This window comes from Microtus ochrogaster, chromosome 4, assembly GCF_000317375.1.
Source record: "Microtus ochrogaster isolate Prairie Vole_2 chromosome 4, MicOch1.0, whole genome shotgun sequence".
Classification (NCBI taxonomy): Eukaryota; Metazoa; Chordata; class Mammalia; order Rodentia; family Cricetidae; genus Microtus; species Microtus ochrogaster.
Window position 1 is genome coordinate 55,859,362 of NC_022011.1, and position 20,096 is coordinate 55,879,457.

Genomic DNA, 20,096 nt, shown 5'->3' on the forward strand with positions numbered 1-20,096 from the left:
TTTTTTCCCATGGTTGTGGAGTAAATGCTTTAGAGGACACTCAGGTACCCTTTCTTTTTAAAAAAAAAATATGTGCAGCATTGAATTGCATATTCAAATTTTACCAGTATCCAGATTTCAGAAAATTAGAATAATTTCACAGTATTTGGGGGAATATATAACTGAAACAGTAAGAAATAAGAAAGTGTTGACTATACTGCATCAGGTTACATAATGTTTTTAAGATATATACTAAATACATAACTCAATAGAGTGGCATTTATTTCCATTGAATAAAAATGTCCCTATTCTGAAATAAATCAGCATTATTTGAATTTTAAAATATATTCTCCTTATTGGAATACAACATTCTGAAGGGGAAGAATTAATTTTTGTACTACCTTAATAGAAATTCCAAAGTTAAATTAACATAAGTAATTCCACATATCTTTTTAGAAGAGTCTAGATTTTTTTATATTTAGAGACTATATTTTTCAATTTCATTTTAAGAATATATCAACATCAAAACTAATGTGATATTGTTTTTTGAAGTTACATCATTTATAGATATTTGCAAAACATTAATGACTATTTTTCAAACTCAGTGTCAAAAACAATCTATAAATTTCATGGGACTGGTGAGTAATGACTAGTGAGAAATGGTCACAATAGATAAAGTCCGTACTTTATTCATATCATGGCTGGTTAACTCATATATACATTCAATTTGATCAAGTTATAGTTACAGTAGCATTTTAATTTGATTTTAAATCAGTTTCAGGAAGAATTATTCAATATCTAAGTGTCCAAATAATATTTTGTGTATATATATAACTGAGAAATGATTACTCAATATTAAAAATATTTTATATAATGTCTTTATCATTACTAATAAAAATTTAAGAATTGTGTATTTACTCAATACTTTTATTTAACTAACTTGCATAAGTTAAAATAGAATTCAATCAACAAAGAAAAGAAAAACACTTACCAAAACTACTACAGACATATACTTCTGGAGTAACTTACTTTGGAAGCAATATATATATATAAATATTCAAATATGAAATACAACTACATTAATAACAGTTTGAGCTGTGAAGTCCAATAGAGTTTCTTTGAAGCTCCAAACTTTGTCTTTTCCTTCCATTCGTAATTCTTCCAGAATTAGAAGTACCATGAATTGTGTGAGTCACAGAGTTTTTGGTAGACGAATGAATGAAACTTTGATTTAGTCATGTGAATGATAGAGTAACTATTTTTAGTGTACATTCAAGGTGTGAGCACAGAGATCGATGTGGGTACACGTGAGAGCATAGGGACAGATGCAGGTACAGGCGTAAGTTCAAAGACAGTTATAGATGCAGGATTGGTAAAGAGATACATATAAAAACAGGTATGAGTGCATGGGATGCAGCTATAGGAACGAGGTATTCATAGATGCTGCAGTTACAGTATCAGTTAAAAATCTGATGAACATATATACAGTTGTTAGTGCATGGAATGATGCTGATAAAGCTGTGAATACATACATGATACAGATGTGCATATGCACACAGCTATAAAACAATTTTGTCATGATGAAAGGCCTTCGTGTTCTCATTTTAATTTAGTTATACAACTTTGCTCAATAAATATACTATATATTTAGGGAAGAAAACTTAAAGGTATATTACAACCTCCACCAAACAATCATTAAGACACATGATAAATAAAAAATTTGAAAACTCTGTATTAATGCCTCCATGTTATAGAACTTAGTAATTTAATTGCTGATGAATGTTTATTTCTACCAGGTGGCAGAATATGTTTCAAGTACAAAGCATTCTGTTTGCTTTATGATACTCTGGGTCTGTTTTTTAAATAATTGAAAACATAATTCTTGCCTTCTATAATCTTCCAGGACTGTTTAGTTTTCAGTGTTCTATCATATATGAATTTACAAGCACCTGTACCACATATGAAAAAAGTCCCAAATTTGGATTTTGTTTTTTTTATGTCATGGGTTGTTATTCTATTTTATTAGTTAGGAGATAATCTGGACATTGTGTTTATTCCAAATGAAAGATAAGAACCAACTGTATGAGAACCTGGTGTCAGATTTGTCCTGCAATTAATATTAAATTTTCTGAAATTTGATCATTTCAGAAAAGGTGATTATACAGTTGGTCTGAATAAAGGATAAAATAATCTATGTTTTTCATTCCTGTCAAGAATTGCATCTTCATTATATGATGCTTATAAATATAAAATATAAGCTTTGTTTGGGGCTACTTTGTACTACTGTGTCTGTCCAATGAGACGAAGGTAAAAAGAATAACAAAACATGAGTCTAGAAAATATTTCTGAATAATTTCCATGATAATAATCCCAAAAACATGGAACTTGGGGAGAGATAAATGTGATTATGGCCTTATTACAAACCTCAGACTTACTAAATTAACACACACATCTGGTAAACACTGATATGTTTCAAATACTGAAGATAGGACTTCAGCTCTCTGACTACTAAATTCTACATAGGGAGTCAAGTCGAGCTTCATATTAAAACTGTGTGAATAAAAAAATTGCTGTTGATATAACTACAGTAAGAACAGGTGTTTCATCCAAACTTAATGGTATACATCTTAATTCCAGCACTTTCTAGGTATAGGTAGAGAGACTAAGAGTCAATGTCACCTCATCTTACAGAGTGAATTGAAGGCCAATCTGGGTTACAGGAGGCTTATCTCAACAACAACAACAACAACAATCAAACAAATAAAATAACAACAACCTCTTAAAAAGTACGAAATCAAACACTTGTACCAGGCAGGTGTAATGATTCATGTTTTAATCACAGTCTTAGGCTGGAGGATGTCAAGCTCAGAAATAGCCCAGCTACATAGTGAGAAGACAAACAATAGAAGTCAGGGATATGACTCAGAGGCTAAAGTATTGGTTGCATAAAACAAGTATAAAAACCTGATTTTGAATCCTCAGAAATCACATTTTAAAAAAAACAGTCTTGTTGGACTGTTATTGCAGCACTAAGGGAAATGCACAGAGGCATGAGGATCCTGGGGCCTTTTCTAGTAACCTTCCTAGGAATTGGAACTGGAGCTCAATACAAGATAATCACAAAGTCTCAGTGAGAGACTCTTATCTCAAAACATAAGGTAGAGAACAAAGGGCAAATATTTCCAGACATCTACCACTAGTCTCCACTGCCAAGGATCAATGAGCACAACTGCACACATACATATCACAATACACATCCACATTCAGTAATTATTGCTATATTTTTATTTATTTATATCTACATCTTATACATAAATGACAAATTATACAGTTTGCACACAATTATATGTATCACAATCTTTAGTTTATATTCTTAGATCACTAAAGAAAGGGAGGGAAGACGAGACAGCAAGAGAGCCAGAAACAGCTGGTGATACACTGGCTGAGAGATACATAACATTTTTTTCAATGGAGGAACAAATGGAAGTGCCTACTCTTAAGTGAGGGTTTTCTGCTCAGTTCCTGCATTTCACCCTTTAGATAAAGGCTCACATGGGGGGCTAAAGAGATTGATCAGCAGGTAAGACTATAACCTGCTTTTGCAGAAAAGCCAGATTTGATTCCTAGCAACCACAGGAATCGCCTGTGGCTCGAGTCCCAGGAGAGTTAATACACTCTTCTGGTCTGCTCAGGCCCCAGATATGAAAATAGTGTACAAACATCTGCTCAGGAAAAACATTCATACATGTAAAATAAAATAATTTTTAAACTCCTAATCAAAGGATACCAAGTATATTCATTCATTATGTATCTGAAAATTTTAATATCTTATGTCCAAAAGCTGAAAAGAAATCAATTGGAAGAAATTTATACCACTGTAGAATGAGTTGCCTATATCTAAAAATCTTAATTCTTTGAACTTTGTAATTGTCTTGATCAAGACAATTAAAAATCGAAAACAACATACATCTTCCTGTAGATTATCTAAAATCAGTGAGTATTGACTTGAGTCCTAAAGGTACTAACTAGGAATTCTTTCTATACTGCACTGTTTCAAAGATTAGTATAGTTGTAGACAATCATTAGATGCAAGACGATTAGGTAGAAAACCAAAACTAATTGACTGATCCACCTAAGGAAATGAAAACAATCTATTCGATGGACTGAACATACTTTCTAAGTAAAACAGCAGGATCATTTCTAACTGGCATTCACGATGATCTTAGTAATTATGATCTCTTGAATTACAATGGGAAAAGAACTTTTATACAAGCAATTCTTTCCTCAGTGATAGCACGTATTAATAACTATCATTGGAGAAAGAATTGCTTTTATAAAAGTTCTTCTTTTATAAAAACTAAAACCATTTTTTTCAAAAGGCAGATATATGCTCTTTTTGAGTCACATAGTTTGTTACATATTACTTTGATAAATTATTACTTTGAATATTTAAGATGCATTTTTAGAAAGGAAATTTTAAAATGATTATTTTTCCTGTGAGGTCATACAGGAAAATGTTGTGAGTTGTCTCACATAAATTAGGTCTTGTGATATTTATTTTATTATAATAAATAATTATCCGATCCTCACAGAAATTTGGTGAAAGATATGTTTGTGATCTACATTGAATATTTCATGATTCCAAAGTTTGAAAAGGATCAAAGACCAGGGTTTAAGCCCAAGTTCATTTTGTAGTGATGAGATATTTTTTACATCACATTATGAATTTAATAACCAACTTTCTAAAAGAACGAGAGGATAGAACTCTATGAAGACTGTAAAGACAACTTCCAGCTAACTGGAATTGAGAAATGACATTTAGGGTGGGAGGTTCTAAAGGGAAGGGAAAGGCTTAGTGGTAGAGCTCCCGCCTAGGAAGAACACAGGCCACTGTCCAGTCCTGAGGAGAAGGGGAAGAACAGAGAGGAGGAAGTTAAACAATAGGGAGGGAGAAAGAAACACCTCCAGCCAGGCAAAGGAAATGTGTGCTGCCAGAGTTGTGAGATTGGTATGAATGTGATGAAGGAATTCCCTCTCCGGAATTTTTCTCTATTATTCATTTCTTGTACTTATTCTAGTCCAGATAATGTCAATTTTGTTCTTTTAAAAGATATTTTAATCAATAATTAGCAATTATTATTTAGCATTTTTTAATACTTGATTTTCCTGTAGGTAGAGAAATTTTAATAAAGGAAGAAAGGTGATGCTTAGGGACGAGATGGTCGGTTTACGATAATTACTTTAATGCAAACACCTTTCAAAGCCTTATTACTACCAAAATCCCAACTGACAAGATATGTATCAGAAAATTAAGGGTGCGGTTTATTCATTCTAAATGCATTGGAATGCATGTACACTAAATATTTATAAGGATATCTACATTATAAAGGAATAGCAACTGTTCAAAAATCATAAAACATCTACCACATCATTTACTAAGTTGTTTTCAGTGCTTAATATCTAAGCTATGAGTCACGGTGATTGTTGTGGCATAATAAATATTAATAACGCATGAGCATAAAATGTAAAAATACTATCTGAATTTAATGAGATGTGGCTGCTGGGGTTGGTAATTCTACTTTATCCATTACACGTTCTTTAACTACCTTTGGAGCCTAACCAGACAATGTGAAGCAGGCATGTCAATAAAGCCTGCAGGTGCAGTCCATCTCTTTATTTCAATTATTTAGGTCTTCCTTTTAGTGCAAGAAAGGTTTGTTCTCTGCTCACCAAACCATTTATTTGATGACTTTTTTTTTAATGAGGAAGAGCATTTTTCATAAAACATGATGTGAAAAAAGAAATGTTTGGGAAAACCTTAATTTCTCTTAAGCAGAATTGCTAGAGTTCCTCAATCAGAGTATTTGAAAACAAGAAATACATTTTTGTGGAAACAAGCTCTAAGATTTAAATGACTCTACAGTGACCGGGTAATATTTATTATAAAACCACCAACATTTTCAAAGTAGAACTTTTTGTAATAATAGTAAAGGATTATGACATGTGAAATGTTCTGAAAAAACTTTTTTTTAATACCTTGTTGTTTTCGTGGATCATAAATCTGAAGCCCAAACAGGGGTGCTCTTTCATGTCTCAGCAATGTCACCTCACTGGTCGTCAAATCTAGTTGAAAAATGGAACCATTCATGTAATCTGTCCAGAACACATAATTCCCATGATGTGACAATCCAAACGGATGGTTCAACTCTTTCCCACTGTAAACAATCTGAAAAATATCAAATAAGCATAAATATGCTGCAAAAAATCAAGACTACCTTTACAAGCATAGCTATTTAAGTAAATAATATACATATATACATACCAGAGAACAATCTAACTATAGTGTTAACTCATATTTTATATGTGCATTTACAAAAGAGATTTTTACAATGTGAGGTTTTTATTTTTGGCATGCTATTTGAAGGAGATGGTCAATAATTCTTCATCTGTTTAAATTTTGCTCATGAATGCCACTGCCAGTATGGTCAAAAATCCTAACGTTACAATGGCTTTGCTCAACATTTAGTCCCTTCTGTGTGATGTTTACTATTCCTTTGGATGGAAGTTAATGTGAAAAATTACTGTGTAGATACATATATATAAACACACATATACATACAAACTCACAGTCTTGCACACACACTTGTGTTGTTCATCCAATGATCAATTGAAATGAAATGTTTAAATGGATATGTGCAAATTGGGCCAATAAAAATTAAAGAAATCTAAGAAACAATAAGAACAGGGAAAGATTTTAATTCTACATAGATATAACTTGCTAACAAGGCTAAATTTTGATTGTGTTGTTGTATTGTTATTTAATTCCCTTCTGTATGTTGAAGTTGAGGAATCAGGAGAATAGTCAACTCATTTTGCATATGGAGATTACAGACAGGGGATACACTAGATCCCCGACATGGCATCCCTTCTTATCTTCCAGTACTCATAAAATCATACCATGTTGCATTATAAAAGCAAATTTTTCTTTCAATCAATATTCAAAATATAAGGAATATATATGTGTATATGTATATATATGTATAATTTAGAAATAAAAATTGAATTTATGCTCCTTTTTGTTTTTGTTGTTATTTTGGTTGGTTTGTTATTTTCTTTTGTTTCTTTTTTTTTTATTATTTTGAGACAGGATTCCTCTGTGTAACAGTCATGACTATCCTGGAATTCGAGTTTCAGACCAGGCTAGCCTCAAAGAGATCTGCCAGTGTCTGCCTCCTAAGTGCTGGGATTAAAGGTGTGTGCCACAACTGCCTATCTATTGTACCCCCTTTAATTGAGTCCTCCATTTAAATTATGATATACTAAAAGAATCAGATATATCGAGCCTAAAACATGATGACTGATGGGGAACCTCATTAGCCAATAATCTTTAAGAGGTGGGTCTTAGTGGCGTGGTTTCGCTGAGACCCAGGATAAAAATCTGTGCACCTCCAGGTGCTTCTTCTTTCTGTGCTTTTTCCCGTGGGACATTGCTGTGCTTGGATTTTTCCTTTCCTGTTTTGTGAGTTTTCCCCTTATAACAAGTAAAAATATAATTGTTTTATCATTAGCTAGCCTGGTTATTTCAACAGATGACCATGAAACTATACACATTATATATACCCTTTGACAATATTAGTATGTATAATATATAGAGATTTATATATGTGTTATAATGTGTATGTATAGCATAAATATCAATATCTTATATAACACATTATATATAACATATATGGTTATATATTGTAACATATTTGCTTATATATATGCTAGACTCTTCAAAGGAAGCATAGATATTTAGTTAGTAGATATGAATTACATGACATCATTGTACAGGCTAATAAAATGTATTTATCTGGGGAAATAGTTGAGCATAATCTGAGATAACCAACAACTGAACTGATTACAGTATTATTTATTTTTCTAAAAGAATTCTTAATGAGTAGCATCAACCCACCATTCTAGATCTGAATCCTGAATGTGTCCAGGATTCACCAAAGGACACATTTTGGAAATGACTTTTTCTTTCTTTTTTTTTTTTTCTTCACCTTTTACCTCAAAGTTGAAGTCATTCCATGAGGCGCTAGGTTGCGAATGATGAAGATTAAGAGCAAGGTGATGATTTTGTCAATTAGGGCTTTGTCTTCCCCTCAACTACACAATTTCCAGCAGCGCCCCAAAATGCCAGGACATTTTGCAACGATCTCAGCAAAGTAAACTAGAGCAAGTTCGCCTTTATTTGCACCAATCGCCTTGGAATTCAGCCCATGCGTAGCCGCATCTCAGGTCCAGCATCGCAAAGTTCTTTACTCAAATAAATGCAGTCTAATTACTCTGTATAAATTTCAGCCGCAAATATTGATCATATTCAAATGGAGGGGTTGTTTGGTCACACAAAATCCATCCATAATGTAGAAAGGCTGCTTTGTAAAAACAGCTCTGCTACCAGGAGGGCTTCTTTTAAAAAATCCCACAAATCCTGGCATACCGCAGTGAGCTGGGCCTGGCCTCCCGGAGGCCAGTGCCAGCTGCACAGCAGCTTAATGCTCAGTTCCTTCAGCCACCCCATGGAGACCATTGGCAGCCACGTCGGAGGGATAAAAATAAACTTGAAAGTATTTTTAACACAACACAACAAGGCTCTGTGGAAGAAGAAGCCGGCAGGTTAAAAAAAAAAAAATCAGCTCGTTTACCTTTCGGTGAGTTCCATTCAAAAAGACTTTTTCAATGTGATCATAGTAGGCATCACACCAATATAATGTGTTGGTGTGAAAGTCCAGCGTTAAGCCGTTTGGCCACAGCATCTTTGAAGTCACAAAAATCTGCCGATTGAAGCCATCCATCCAAGCCTTCTCAATCCTTCCCACGCTGTCATCTATTTTATCTTCCTCCCAGTCTGTCCAGTACATCCAACTAGGGCATGAGAAACAAGAGTGCATTCTGTTATCTCCAGCAGGCACCCTGTAGAGAGCACTGCTCAGGTCTGGCTTGCTGACATGTTCGAAACACGTATCTAAACATCTAAACACGTATCTTTCTAAACCAGCGATCATCTCTGCAGCCAGGAAAGTCAAGGCCACCAAACAGACCATTTAGCATCACCACAGAGAACTTTCTACTACCAGGTACCATCCCCCAAAAGATCACAGCAAAACCTTCCACCAGTTGCCGAGGCTTGTCTAAAACATTAAGCAAAATAGTGGTGAGTTTCAAACGTCTATTTTCTGTACACCCTAATTTTTTTTTAATGCAGTTTTACCTTTAAATGTTGCTCCACAAAACGCATAATGGGCTCAGTGATTAGAAGGCAGGCAGCTGACATGAGAACTCACAGCCCAGTTAACGACCTCCTCCAGACTGTATTTAATTCATATGAATTAGAGGGTTTTTCAGATAGGCAACTAGATTGCCTTTGTTCGAAAGGTCATAGTCATCCTGGCTTTATTTGGCCAGATCCTATTTATCTTCCTGATGCAAATTACCTATGCTTTATTGATGCTCGTTATTGCCCCAAAATCCACAAAAGATGATTTAGCTACACATAAGTTTAATAGCAGCAGGTTGATTGACCTTGAGATTTCGAGTTTTTAATTTCCAGCTCAAACAAAACACCTCCTTTGAAAAAACAAATCTTTTGTGTGAATCGTAACAGCAGGGGAGTGAGCCCGGAGCTTCCTCAGGAATAAGGTTAAACCACACAATGTATGTTGTTCTAGGGTCATGTGAAAGTTCCTTGCTATTAATTAAAGTGAGGTTTTATTTTGGCATGCCAGACGCAGCTCCCTAAAGACCCAATGCTTATCTAAGCTGGGGGCCATAAGAATGTGTTCTGATGTCTTTCCCTCCCTTGTGTGGCCCCTAGGGGGAATTTCTGACATAATTGGGGTAAATTCTATATCCCAAGTAAGCATATTACAAGTGTTCAAATTGGCTGATAAGTGCACGTTGAGAATATATCTTCCATTATTTTATAGCAATTAAGCTTTTTTTCCAATCATTTTAACAATTGACAATTATTTTGATTGCTGGTTGAGCTGAAAGGAGCATTATTCTGATGGATGTCAGTGTGCCTTGTGCTATCCTGCATTCCCTACAAGGGCTTTAATCATTGTGACAACTTAGGAACTCACAAAAGAGAAACTATATTTTCTCTAATTCCATGATCAGGCACAAATGTTTCCTTTCATTTATATAAATCAGCGTGCATAAAATACATGATATTTCATCTTTAATGACACTTTCTAAAATCATAATATTCACTTGATTAAAGCAATTTTATTCTTATTACTAAATTACACATTTTTGAAACTGGAACAATCTACCCCTCAGCATTTCCTGTTGATCATGACATATACATTTTACTCCGTAGCTCGCTGTCCTGACTCACAGATATAAATGTGTTCTTATGAATGGATATGCATTCATGCACACACACAACACAGGCTTGTGATGACTTGAAATTCTAAGAAGGACATTTACTATTTTGCTGTTCTGTTAGGTTTGCATGAAGCCTCAAGTCAGTGCAGTCCTGAGTGGAGGTGGATTGTTGATAAGGGCACAGACTTGAACAGGATTAAGGCTTTGGACCCAGAGGAAATTGGCAAAGCTTTTTCCCAATGGCTCAAAATTGGCAAAACCATCTTTTCTGGCTGATTATGACTGTTTACAGAAAATTGATCAGTGTGTTTATTTTTTTCTTTTTTTAAAAATATTTATTTATTTATTATATATACAATATTCTGTCTGTGTGTATATGCCTGCAGGCCAGAAGAGGGCACCAGACTTCATTACAGATGGTTGTGAGCCACCATGTGGTTGCTGGGAATTGAACTCAGGACCTTTGGAAGAGCAGGCAATGCTCCTAACCGCTGAGTCATCTCTCCAGCCCAATCAGTGTGTTCAAAACTGGCCAACTGCTGCTCCCTCATCTCCATGCTTACAGCCAGAGATTTGTACCTACAAAGACCTCCTACAGGGACTACATCAGCACTTCACCTATGAGGTAGGTTATACCAACACTGAGGTGCCCCGTTCCTGTAGATGTGGTGGCATCAGAGCCTATAGTCTGCCCGCTCCCAGGTTTGTTGTGTCTGTCATTCCCCATTCTCTCACCGTCCAGTAAATTTTCTTTATCTGCGACACCTGGGTCAGGACGCTGCTCAAATGAAGAGTTGCTGTGAACTGAGCCAGTACCTTAATTTCTAAATAAAAAATAGCTGAAAAAAATGTTTTTATTTTACATTTCTACTTTTGAGGCCTGCACGCACGCACACTCACACACACACACACACACACACACACACACACGCACGCACACGCATGCACGCACGCACACAGATAAATCTAGATTCCACATACACGAGATAATGCAGTGCTTATCTTTTAGAGTTTATATTATTTTTGATTAACGTGATCATCCATACATTTTTCTAGAAATATTTTTTTAATAGGTGATGTTGGTCTGGAAGAGGCCATGTATTTGTGAGATTTATGTGTTACAGTACTAAGGGCAGAGGCTTGCCCAGGGGAAGTGTTCTACAGGTCTGAGGAGAAAGACTTCCCAATGGAAGTGTTGCAGGTATGAGGGGAAAGGTATCCTGGCAGTCAAGGGCAAAGGAATGCTACAAAGTCATACTGCACAACAAACCTCACACAAGAGATTTATTGGAAGAGACACAAGGAGGAGGCTGCCTCTGCTCAGGGAGAAGCATCGGAAACTGACCAGGAGGCAAGGTTTGTATAGAGTTTATTAGTGGTCAGAGTTTTCCAAAGTGGGGATTTCTAGAATAGGGATTACTGGAATTTCAAATCAAGGCCAGGGAATAGTGGAATTTTAATCTCAGGGATTGGTGGGTTTTAACTGTTAGGTTTTTAATCCCAGAACTGGTAGTAGAATTTTTACCCTACATTTCCCAGTGTTTATTATTAACAACAGCACAGGGTTGGGAAAGGGAGTGACATTATCCATATACTAGTTACTGCTGATTGGAGGCATTGACGTCCTTGAGGCAGACTTGACATTCACAGTCAGGGCATAGCTGGAGTCATAGCAACCAAGGGTTGACAATCTTTTAATATTATTGAAGAAATCTAGATAAGAAGTTTATTAGGCAGGGTGCTAATTAGGTAGGAGTAAGAGAAGTAGGATGGGGGTTAACAAAGGCAGCACCCATCACTTCTCAGCCTTTTGGTTAAGATCAAGTGAAGTAAGGCAACACCCAATTCTATATTAAACTGTCAATGATTCAATAGCCAGAAGCATTGCACTGTTCCTTACATCTTTTGGAGAACTGTCTGGAATTGTCAGAGCTTATCTTTTTACTATACCCAACTAGTTGACATAAAAACAACACTCCTCCCTGAGGAATTGGCAGAGACCATCTTTCTCTTTTGTCAGCAAATCGAATTCTCATTGAATTTGTAAAATTATGAAGCCAGTGAGTCTATTTGGCCCTGGAGGGTGAGGGTGCTCTGAGCCACCCATTAGAGGTCCTGGATAAACTGAAAAGAAAACTGATAATATTTAGTTAGGGGTGTAGTCAGCTCTGCTCTTCCAGTGGCAACACCAGGAGTAATTCCCAGGGCTACAGGGAAAGATATGATCTGAACCACTTGTTTGTTGGGCCTTGCCCCTGGAAGCCCTGTGATGAGATCCAGCTAGCATTCCTCCCTGGGTTCCACTTCTAATTTTAGGAAAAAGAACACCACGCCTAAGTCCCAGACCACCAAGCTCACAAGCAGTGGTAAACTTTAGTGTCTCAGAGGACCAAGGTGTTGTGAATATTGGGACATAAGCGCTGGGTGGTAGGGTTCACAGTCAAGGTATTATTGCAGTCTGAGGATCTAGTGTGCCCATAAAGTATGTGTTTGAGGAGATAAAGCAGCCTGTGGTATTGAAGACAGAGAGTGGGAGAGATAAAGGGTGATAGCGATTTGGGGCTCATAGGAGTTAATGAGGAGTGAAGTGAGAGAGTCTAGTAGACAAGTGGGTGAGTCTTCAAATGGTAGTTGTGAGTTTAACTCAGGAGAGACACACAGCTGGCATTCTCCAAAATGGCCAGAGTATTGTTTAATAGGTGATATACAGAGGTTAAGGTTTGAAACAAGAGCTATAAGTGTAGGAAAGGTGCTGTTAGGGAGGAAGGAATTTTGAGGAGTGGTGAATAATTTCTTCTGCCTAGTTTATACCCAAACGCTGAGAAATTGGTCAAATACCCTTTATATTTTTTATTATGCTGAGTGGACAGCTGTGATCGATGCTATAGTAAAGATTACCCGTGGCTCCCAAACCCCTTCCTGAATATGCATCATGTCTACTACAGGACCAAAGGGCAGCCTCCATAAGTCTCTGGACCAATGTAGACAGTAATCTCTATTTTGTATGGTGGGATATTTGTGTACTGTGTGAAATGTACTGCTGTGATTGGTGTGATAAAAAAATTAAGGAGCCAATAGCTAGGCAGGAGGTATAGGCAGGACTTCAGGGCAGAAAGAGAGATCTCTGGGATGAAGAAGGAGGAGTCCCCAGCCAGGTGAAAAGAAAGCTGCATGAGCATCATGGAGAAATGAGGTAAAGAGCCAATCAACAGAATGTAGATTAAAATTAAAGAGTTAATTTAAGCTATAAGAGCTAGTGGGAGAAGCCTAAGCAAAGGTCAAGCTTAATTCATAATAATAAGTCTCTGTGTTACTTTTTTGTGAGCTGGTGTCCCAAATAATAATCTGCCTACAAGTTTGATCATGGAAAAAGCAGAGGGGACAGGTGTTGTAGAAATCAATATAGGTGTTATAGGGACAAGTATCTCCTTTGAAAACCTGCTGATGAGCAATCGCCAGATTCCTTGCCCCCCAGGGTGCTCTGCCAGAATTGCTAACTATAAGTTTTTTGAACCACAAATCTCCATAAATAAACCCTGTCACTGATGGGAGTGAACAGGAGGAATTAGAAAGAAAGGGCATGATCTAATAGAGTCATGCTTGAGACTTCGCACATCTGCAAGAGCTCATTATTCTGAGACTGGAGGCAATCTTTTGAAATCTAAGGGAGCAAGGTCCTGTTGCCACCGAAATGTGGAAGGAAAGATTACCTTGAGACAATGGTCTAAAAGGCTTGAAATGAAAATGGTAAATCCAGTGAGGGAAAACCCTTGAGGTTAGTGGTGATTGGAGTAGTAAGAATGATCCTAAAGAGGTCTGTCCATTGAGGAGATAAAGGAAGAAGATTGTGAACAGGAACAGAAAGGAGGATAAAGTTCCAGATGTTGGTAGAAGAGGACAAAGTGTCAGGATAGAGCTAGAGCAGATAGTTGTGGGTGAAGTTCCAAAGGAGAGCACAATGATAACAAAACAAAGGGGTAAGAAGGTGATCAGGAAGTGATTTCAGTTGAGACATGAAGCCAGCCAGGATGTAGAATCAACCATCCATACATGAGCTTGACAGGGGTGATGAGGAAAGCTTCTTTGGGAGAGCTTTTAGTCGCAGAAGAAACAAACCTCTTGGGAAGGTTTGGTAAGAATATTTTTGGGTTAGTTGGACCTTGCCTGAGGACTGGGGGCAATGGGAGATATGAAAAAAAGCACATGGGAGTTTTAGATAAAGTTTGAAGGATTTGATAAGTAAACTCAGGGCCATTGTCTGATTTAAGGGACTTTGGACCTCCAACGAGTAGATGATTTCCCTAAAAAAAGAGACCAGAGACTGTGATCTTTTTTTAGGGTGGGGAAAACTTCTACCCATCCTAAAAATGTGTCTACCAGGACCTAAAAGATACTTAAAATGTCTAACAGTGAGTGTGTGGGTAAAATCAAGTTGCCTTTCTGACCCAAAGAGGGATCCCCTGTCTTAAAAAGCAGAGCTTCACTGCCCAATAGTAGAATTAGAAGTTTGACAATTTTTACAGAAAGCAGTGATAGCTTTTAGAAAAGATAGACCCTCAAGGGTGAACAGAAATAGGTTTCAGTGGTGTGAGCCAAAGCCCTCCTACTAGAAGGAAAGCATTGGCTCAGATAGAATATAATTTGTCAAGAATCTAGGGATGATAGATGGGGCCTGTAGAGTGAGTATGTCCTGTGATGTGTGAGAAGGGCGATGGCCTACCCAAGAGTGGCAGCTCTAACTGCCTCATGGCCTAGGTTACTTCTCTTGGAGAAAACGGAATTGTCTGCTTGCTGAAATCTGAAGTGGATGATTCCCGTGGCCCCTGGAAAGATGACAGCACTCTAGTATATCCATAATTTGGTTGGAAGTGGTTATGGACCCTGCTTTTGTTGTTAGAATTCTGTGCTCCCTTCAAATAAGTGCATGTGACAAAAAAAAAAAGTGAAAGCATAATTGTAGTTTGCATAAAAGTTCATGGATTGTTAAAAAGCTCAAGAGCTATTAATTCAGTCTGTTCCTTCCTGCTTTGGTCCAGAAGGGTCCATTCTTCAAATACAGTAGTCTACTAAACAGTAATCATATCCTGTATTTCATAATCCTTTGAGTAGGAAGGAGCTATCATCTGTATCCTAAGTAGAGATGGCTGGAAGTGGTGTTCCCTCATGAATATGCATAGAATTGGGCAGTAGCTCTTCCACAGTGCCAATGCAAAACGTGCGATGGGGCATATCCTGGGACTGGTCAGGAAAGAAACTTTAAAATGTTAAGAGGTAAGCATGGCTAGAAGAAAAATACAGTGTTCTCTATCAGTTCTACCTGAAGAGAGAGAACTCAGGAAGGGGGGAGGTGATTGGAGACCCTTGTGTGTTAGAAGGTGGAACAGATGACAAGAAGAGAAGACAGTAATAGATGATCTGAAGTTAATGGTGAATGATGGTGGCCAGCACATACAGACAAGGTACCCATTCTTCAACAGTAGGGTTGATAAGTACGCAACAGGCATAAAGGAGGGTTCCATTTGAACTTGAGGACATATGGCTCCTCCTCTGTGACCCAGAGTGGGAAGTTAAGTACGGAATATGTAGGCCAGAATCTGGAGAAAAGACCCTGGCACAAGGACTAGCCAGTGGGTGCGAGGAGGGACTCATGTGAGGAGACAAGGGACACCTAATATAAGGGATGCATGAGAGAAATGAAAGAGAGAATCTAAGAGCTTAAGATGCTAGCCAACCTGAGGAAGAATAAAATTATACTCTTGATCACAGGGATTGAAAGAGACTAGATTAGATGTTTCTGATTTACGGTAATGTCCTCGTTAGTTGAATTGAAATGCGTTCCCAGATAAGTTGCCCTAGGAGTAGATAGCTGGACCTAGAATGTGAGACCCTATATCAATGGCCAGAAAGAAAGTTTAGTAAGGTAGAGCTGTTGGTCTGATTAATTTGCACTGATTGATTACAAAGGAGGAAGACTATGTAATGTGTACACCTGGGTTTCAGAAGAGGCAAGAGGGAAAGTTAGGACCATGACCAGTCCAAATAGATGTGGGCTGTCTCAGAACCCCTTAGGCAGAACTTAGGAAGTGATGTGGGTATGGAGAAATTGGAGTATCTGGATCGGTCCAAGTAAAGATAAAAAGTTGGGGAGGAGGACCTGGAGATTGATCAAAAGAAATGGTATACATAAGGTCCAGGACAGAAACATAAAAGATTCCTGAGGAGGGTCTATAGAATCTTATTGTAAGCTGTGTGACATTTGTTTATGCTGTGGAACATTTGTTTAATGATGCAAAGGTTGCATTTCTTTTTGTTTGCATTTCTTTAACTCTGTGAAGATATGCTACTTGTATGTATAAAACAACCGGATTAATCTAATAAAGAGCTAAATGGCCAAAACAAGACAGAAAAAAGCAAAGGCGGCGCTGGCATGCCAAAAGTATAAAATGAAGGAGGAAAAGAAGGACTCTTGGGACAAGCTACCCAGTCATACCGCTAGACACAGAATAAGGAGGAAATAAAAGATATACCGAAATAGAGAAAGATAAAAGCTCAGAGGCAAAAAGTAAATAGATGGGACAGTTTAAAGTTAAGAAAAGCTGGCAAGAAACAAGCCATGCTAAGGCTGGGATTTATAAGAAAGAATCAGCCTCCCTATGTGATTTATTTGGGAGCTAGGTAGCAGGCACCCCAGAAAAGCAAAAAGCAAATATAACCAACAATATTTTGGCATACCAACATGGAGCCTGTGTATTTCCACATAGGGCCTGAGAAAACTGAAAAAAATAATGAAAGACAAAGAAAAAAGACAAAGCTTCTTTAAGAGGTACTGCTGTTCAGCCTTCAGGGAAGTGCTAAATAGAAATGGCTAGCTAAGCAAAAACCGCTTGTGTCAATAAAGATGCAGGCTTCGTACAGCTAGGAACATTGAATGCAATTCCTGATCATGCATCTAGAACTGTGCCTCAAGCTTCGGACTTGGTTCTCACAAACTGAGAAGTAGGCAGGGCCAGGCAATAGAGCTGTGTACTGAGGACCCAGCTGTAGCTTAACAGTTTAAAGTTTGCTCACATGGTAAAAAGGGCTAAAAGATAAGCAGTAAAAGAGGTCAAGACAAAAATCCTCTAAACAGGTTCCAGTGTGTCTTACAATGCACATAGGTTTAAGAAAAAAAGAGTATAGACAGTTATAGAAAGAATATATGGTTTATAAATAACGTCTTTAAAGAGAGAAGTAAAATAATAAAAAATTAAAAAAGGCCAGTAACTATGGGAACTACACAAGTACTCTGGATCCTGTATAATATTATGTTGATTGTGAATTTTTTGAATGTTGATTAGCAAATGACAGCTGTTGACAGACATGGGATTGTAAACTGACTGCTAAGTTAAACCAGTCTATATAGTTTAGGAATGACTTAGCTTTAAAAAAAGAGGGCAACAAAAATCTGTTGCTTTGGAGACTTAGTTTTGCTTTTTTTTTTTCACAGAAAATAAAAGGCTGTGGATTCATTTCAGGTTAATATGGATCAAGCATGATCAATAGAGACCTTCGGAAAGTTGAGAGGTGATATCAATGAACAAAGGTTATAGCTAGTCTTCTCAGGACTTGGCCATTATCATAATTTTCTCAGGGACCCCTAAAGATGCCTTCACCCACAGACTATAGGAAGCAGTTTAGAGAAAACAAGAGTTGAGCTGTGGTAGGCATTTGGTTATCTGGTGTGTCATGAATGTTTTTGTATTTAGGGGAATATAGAATAAAAAAGAAAACTATTAATCTCAGATATTTTGCATTGTTATGGATTTTGGTATATTGATACAAATTTAAAGTTAATTTTATTACACTTTATATATGTTTCTACTCCTCTTTAAGGTTTTATACATATGCAGTTCATTTAAAATTATAAGGTAAAGTTCTAGTCTTTGAGATCTATAATTATAAAGTATTGATCCTAATCAAGAAATGTAGTTTAGTAGTTAGTCATCTATAACAAACAAATTTGCAGATACATTAAGGATGTTTTCAAGATCATAAAGAGATATACTTTAGATAGATAAATGGTCTTGAAACACTTCAAAACCTATAGAATATGGCATTTCAAATGTTTTGTTTTCTTAGGACTTTTCATGACAATGAGACACATCTGCTCCTGGCAGTACCAATTTCGTTCAGAAAATGATGATAAACAACATTGAAGAAACTTCATAGGAGTTTGCTTTCTTTGTGGCAAGTTTAGCTGTTTGGACAAGAAACTCCTTTCCTTTGACTGCTTGGTGGTATACTATATGAACTGTACATGTAGGACCCACAGGAAAGTGACAGCTGAACTTTGTCAAAACAAGGCAGGACAATCCTTCAGGGTTCCTGCTTCATGGACTAGTCTGCCAGACATTCTGCAGGACACAGAGGAAAGAGATGGATGAACTTTGATAATACAAGGCAGGACAGTCCTTCATATTCCTTGATACACTGAAAAGTCTGCCAGATACTCTAGTCCTGTAGGCTGAAGATGAATGTCCCAACATTCTATACGAAATTTAGGTGACTGTCCAGCCAACAAGATGCCTCTGTTGTTAGTAAATATTATATCCTTCTGGATCTTTGATAGAGTCAAAGATAAAGTAATTAGAGTTATAATTTTCCTTAGCTATGATAGAAAGTAAATTAGTTATAGAACTTTGGAATCACTAAGATAAGATAGATAATGGACAATTTTTTTTCTAAATTTGCTAAATAGAATTGGACTGAATATTGTAAATGTAATTCTTGCCTCATGACTTTTTGTTGTTTGTTGTATGTTTTACTATGTTCAAGTTAAAATGTTTCATTTTTATTTATACAAAAATGGAAGAATTGTGTTGTATATTACTTTAAATGTGTTACATTTGTTTATGCTGGGGAACATTTATTAAATGATGCAAAGATGTGTTGCCTTCTTTATGTTGCATTTATTTAACTCTGTGAAGCTGTGCTACTTTGCCTGTCTAAAACACCTGCTTTGTCTAATAAAGAGCTGAACATCCAACAGCAAGTCAGGAGAAAGCATAAGTGAGGCTGGCAGAAAGAAAGAATAAATAGGAGAAAACGCCAGAAAAAGGGTCAAGGAATAAGAAAAGGAGAGAAGGACTTCATGGACCAGCCACACAGCCACACAGTCAGCTAAAGAATACAAAGGAAAGAAAAGAAAGAGAGAAAAGTAAAATCCCAATGACAAAAGGTAGATCAGATAATTTAAAGTTAAGAGAAGCCTCCAAGAAACTAGCCAAGCTAAGGCCAGGCGTTTATAAGACAGAATAAGCTTTCCTGTGTGAATGACTGGTGAATCTGGGGATAAGCAGATGGGGAGATCAAAGGAAATATAGGCTCCCATTTTGACTAGGAGGTAGGTCCCTTTCAAGCCAGGGGATGGGACAATTGGTCCACTAGGAAAGAGAGGATGAGAGACTACTCCTGAAGACACAGCTAAGAGATGGGCTTGGTTAGACTGGTAAGGCTGTCTCCCTACTCAGACAAAAGAGGAATGAAAAGAGGACGTAGTTCTCCAAAACTTCATCAGGACTGAAAAAGTGGCCCTAATGCCTAGAAGAAAGTTGTATTGCCCTGGTACTGTGGTGTCCTTGTTGGGGACAGTGGTGGTCAGGCCTACCCCCCTTCCGTAAACCATGGCCAGACCTAGGAGGTTGGCTGGAGGGTGAACTGGTCCTGATATTTCAATGCTGTAAGTTACATGGGTGCAGTCAATA

General features: G+C 37.0%; 1 protein-coding gene across 1 annotated transcript in view; it reads right to left on the reverse strand.

Annotated features, from left to right (window-relative positions):
* Positions 1-20,096, reverse strand: part of Lrp1b (LDL receptor related protein 1B) — a 1,800,012-nt gene that overhangs the window by 709,539 nt on the left and 1,070,377 nt on the right. The window contains exons 13-14 of the mRNA XM_026778709.1: positions 8,670-8,889; positions 6,016-6,205 (exon numbers count right to left, since the gene is read on the reverse strand). Coding sequence (XP_026634510.1) covers positions 6,016-6,205; positions 8,670-8,889 — 410 coding nt within the window. The remainder of the gene's footprint in view (positions 1-6,015; positions 6,206-8,669; positions 8,890-20,096) is intronic.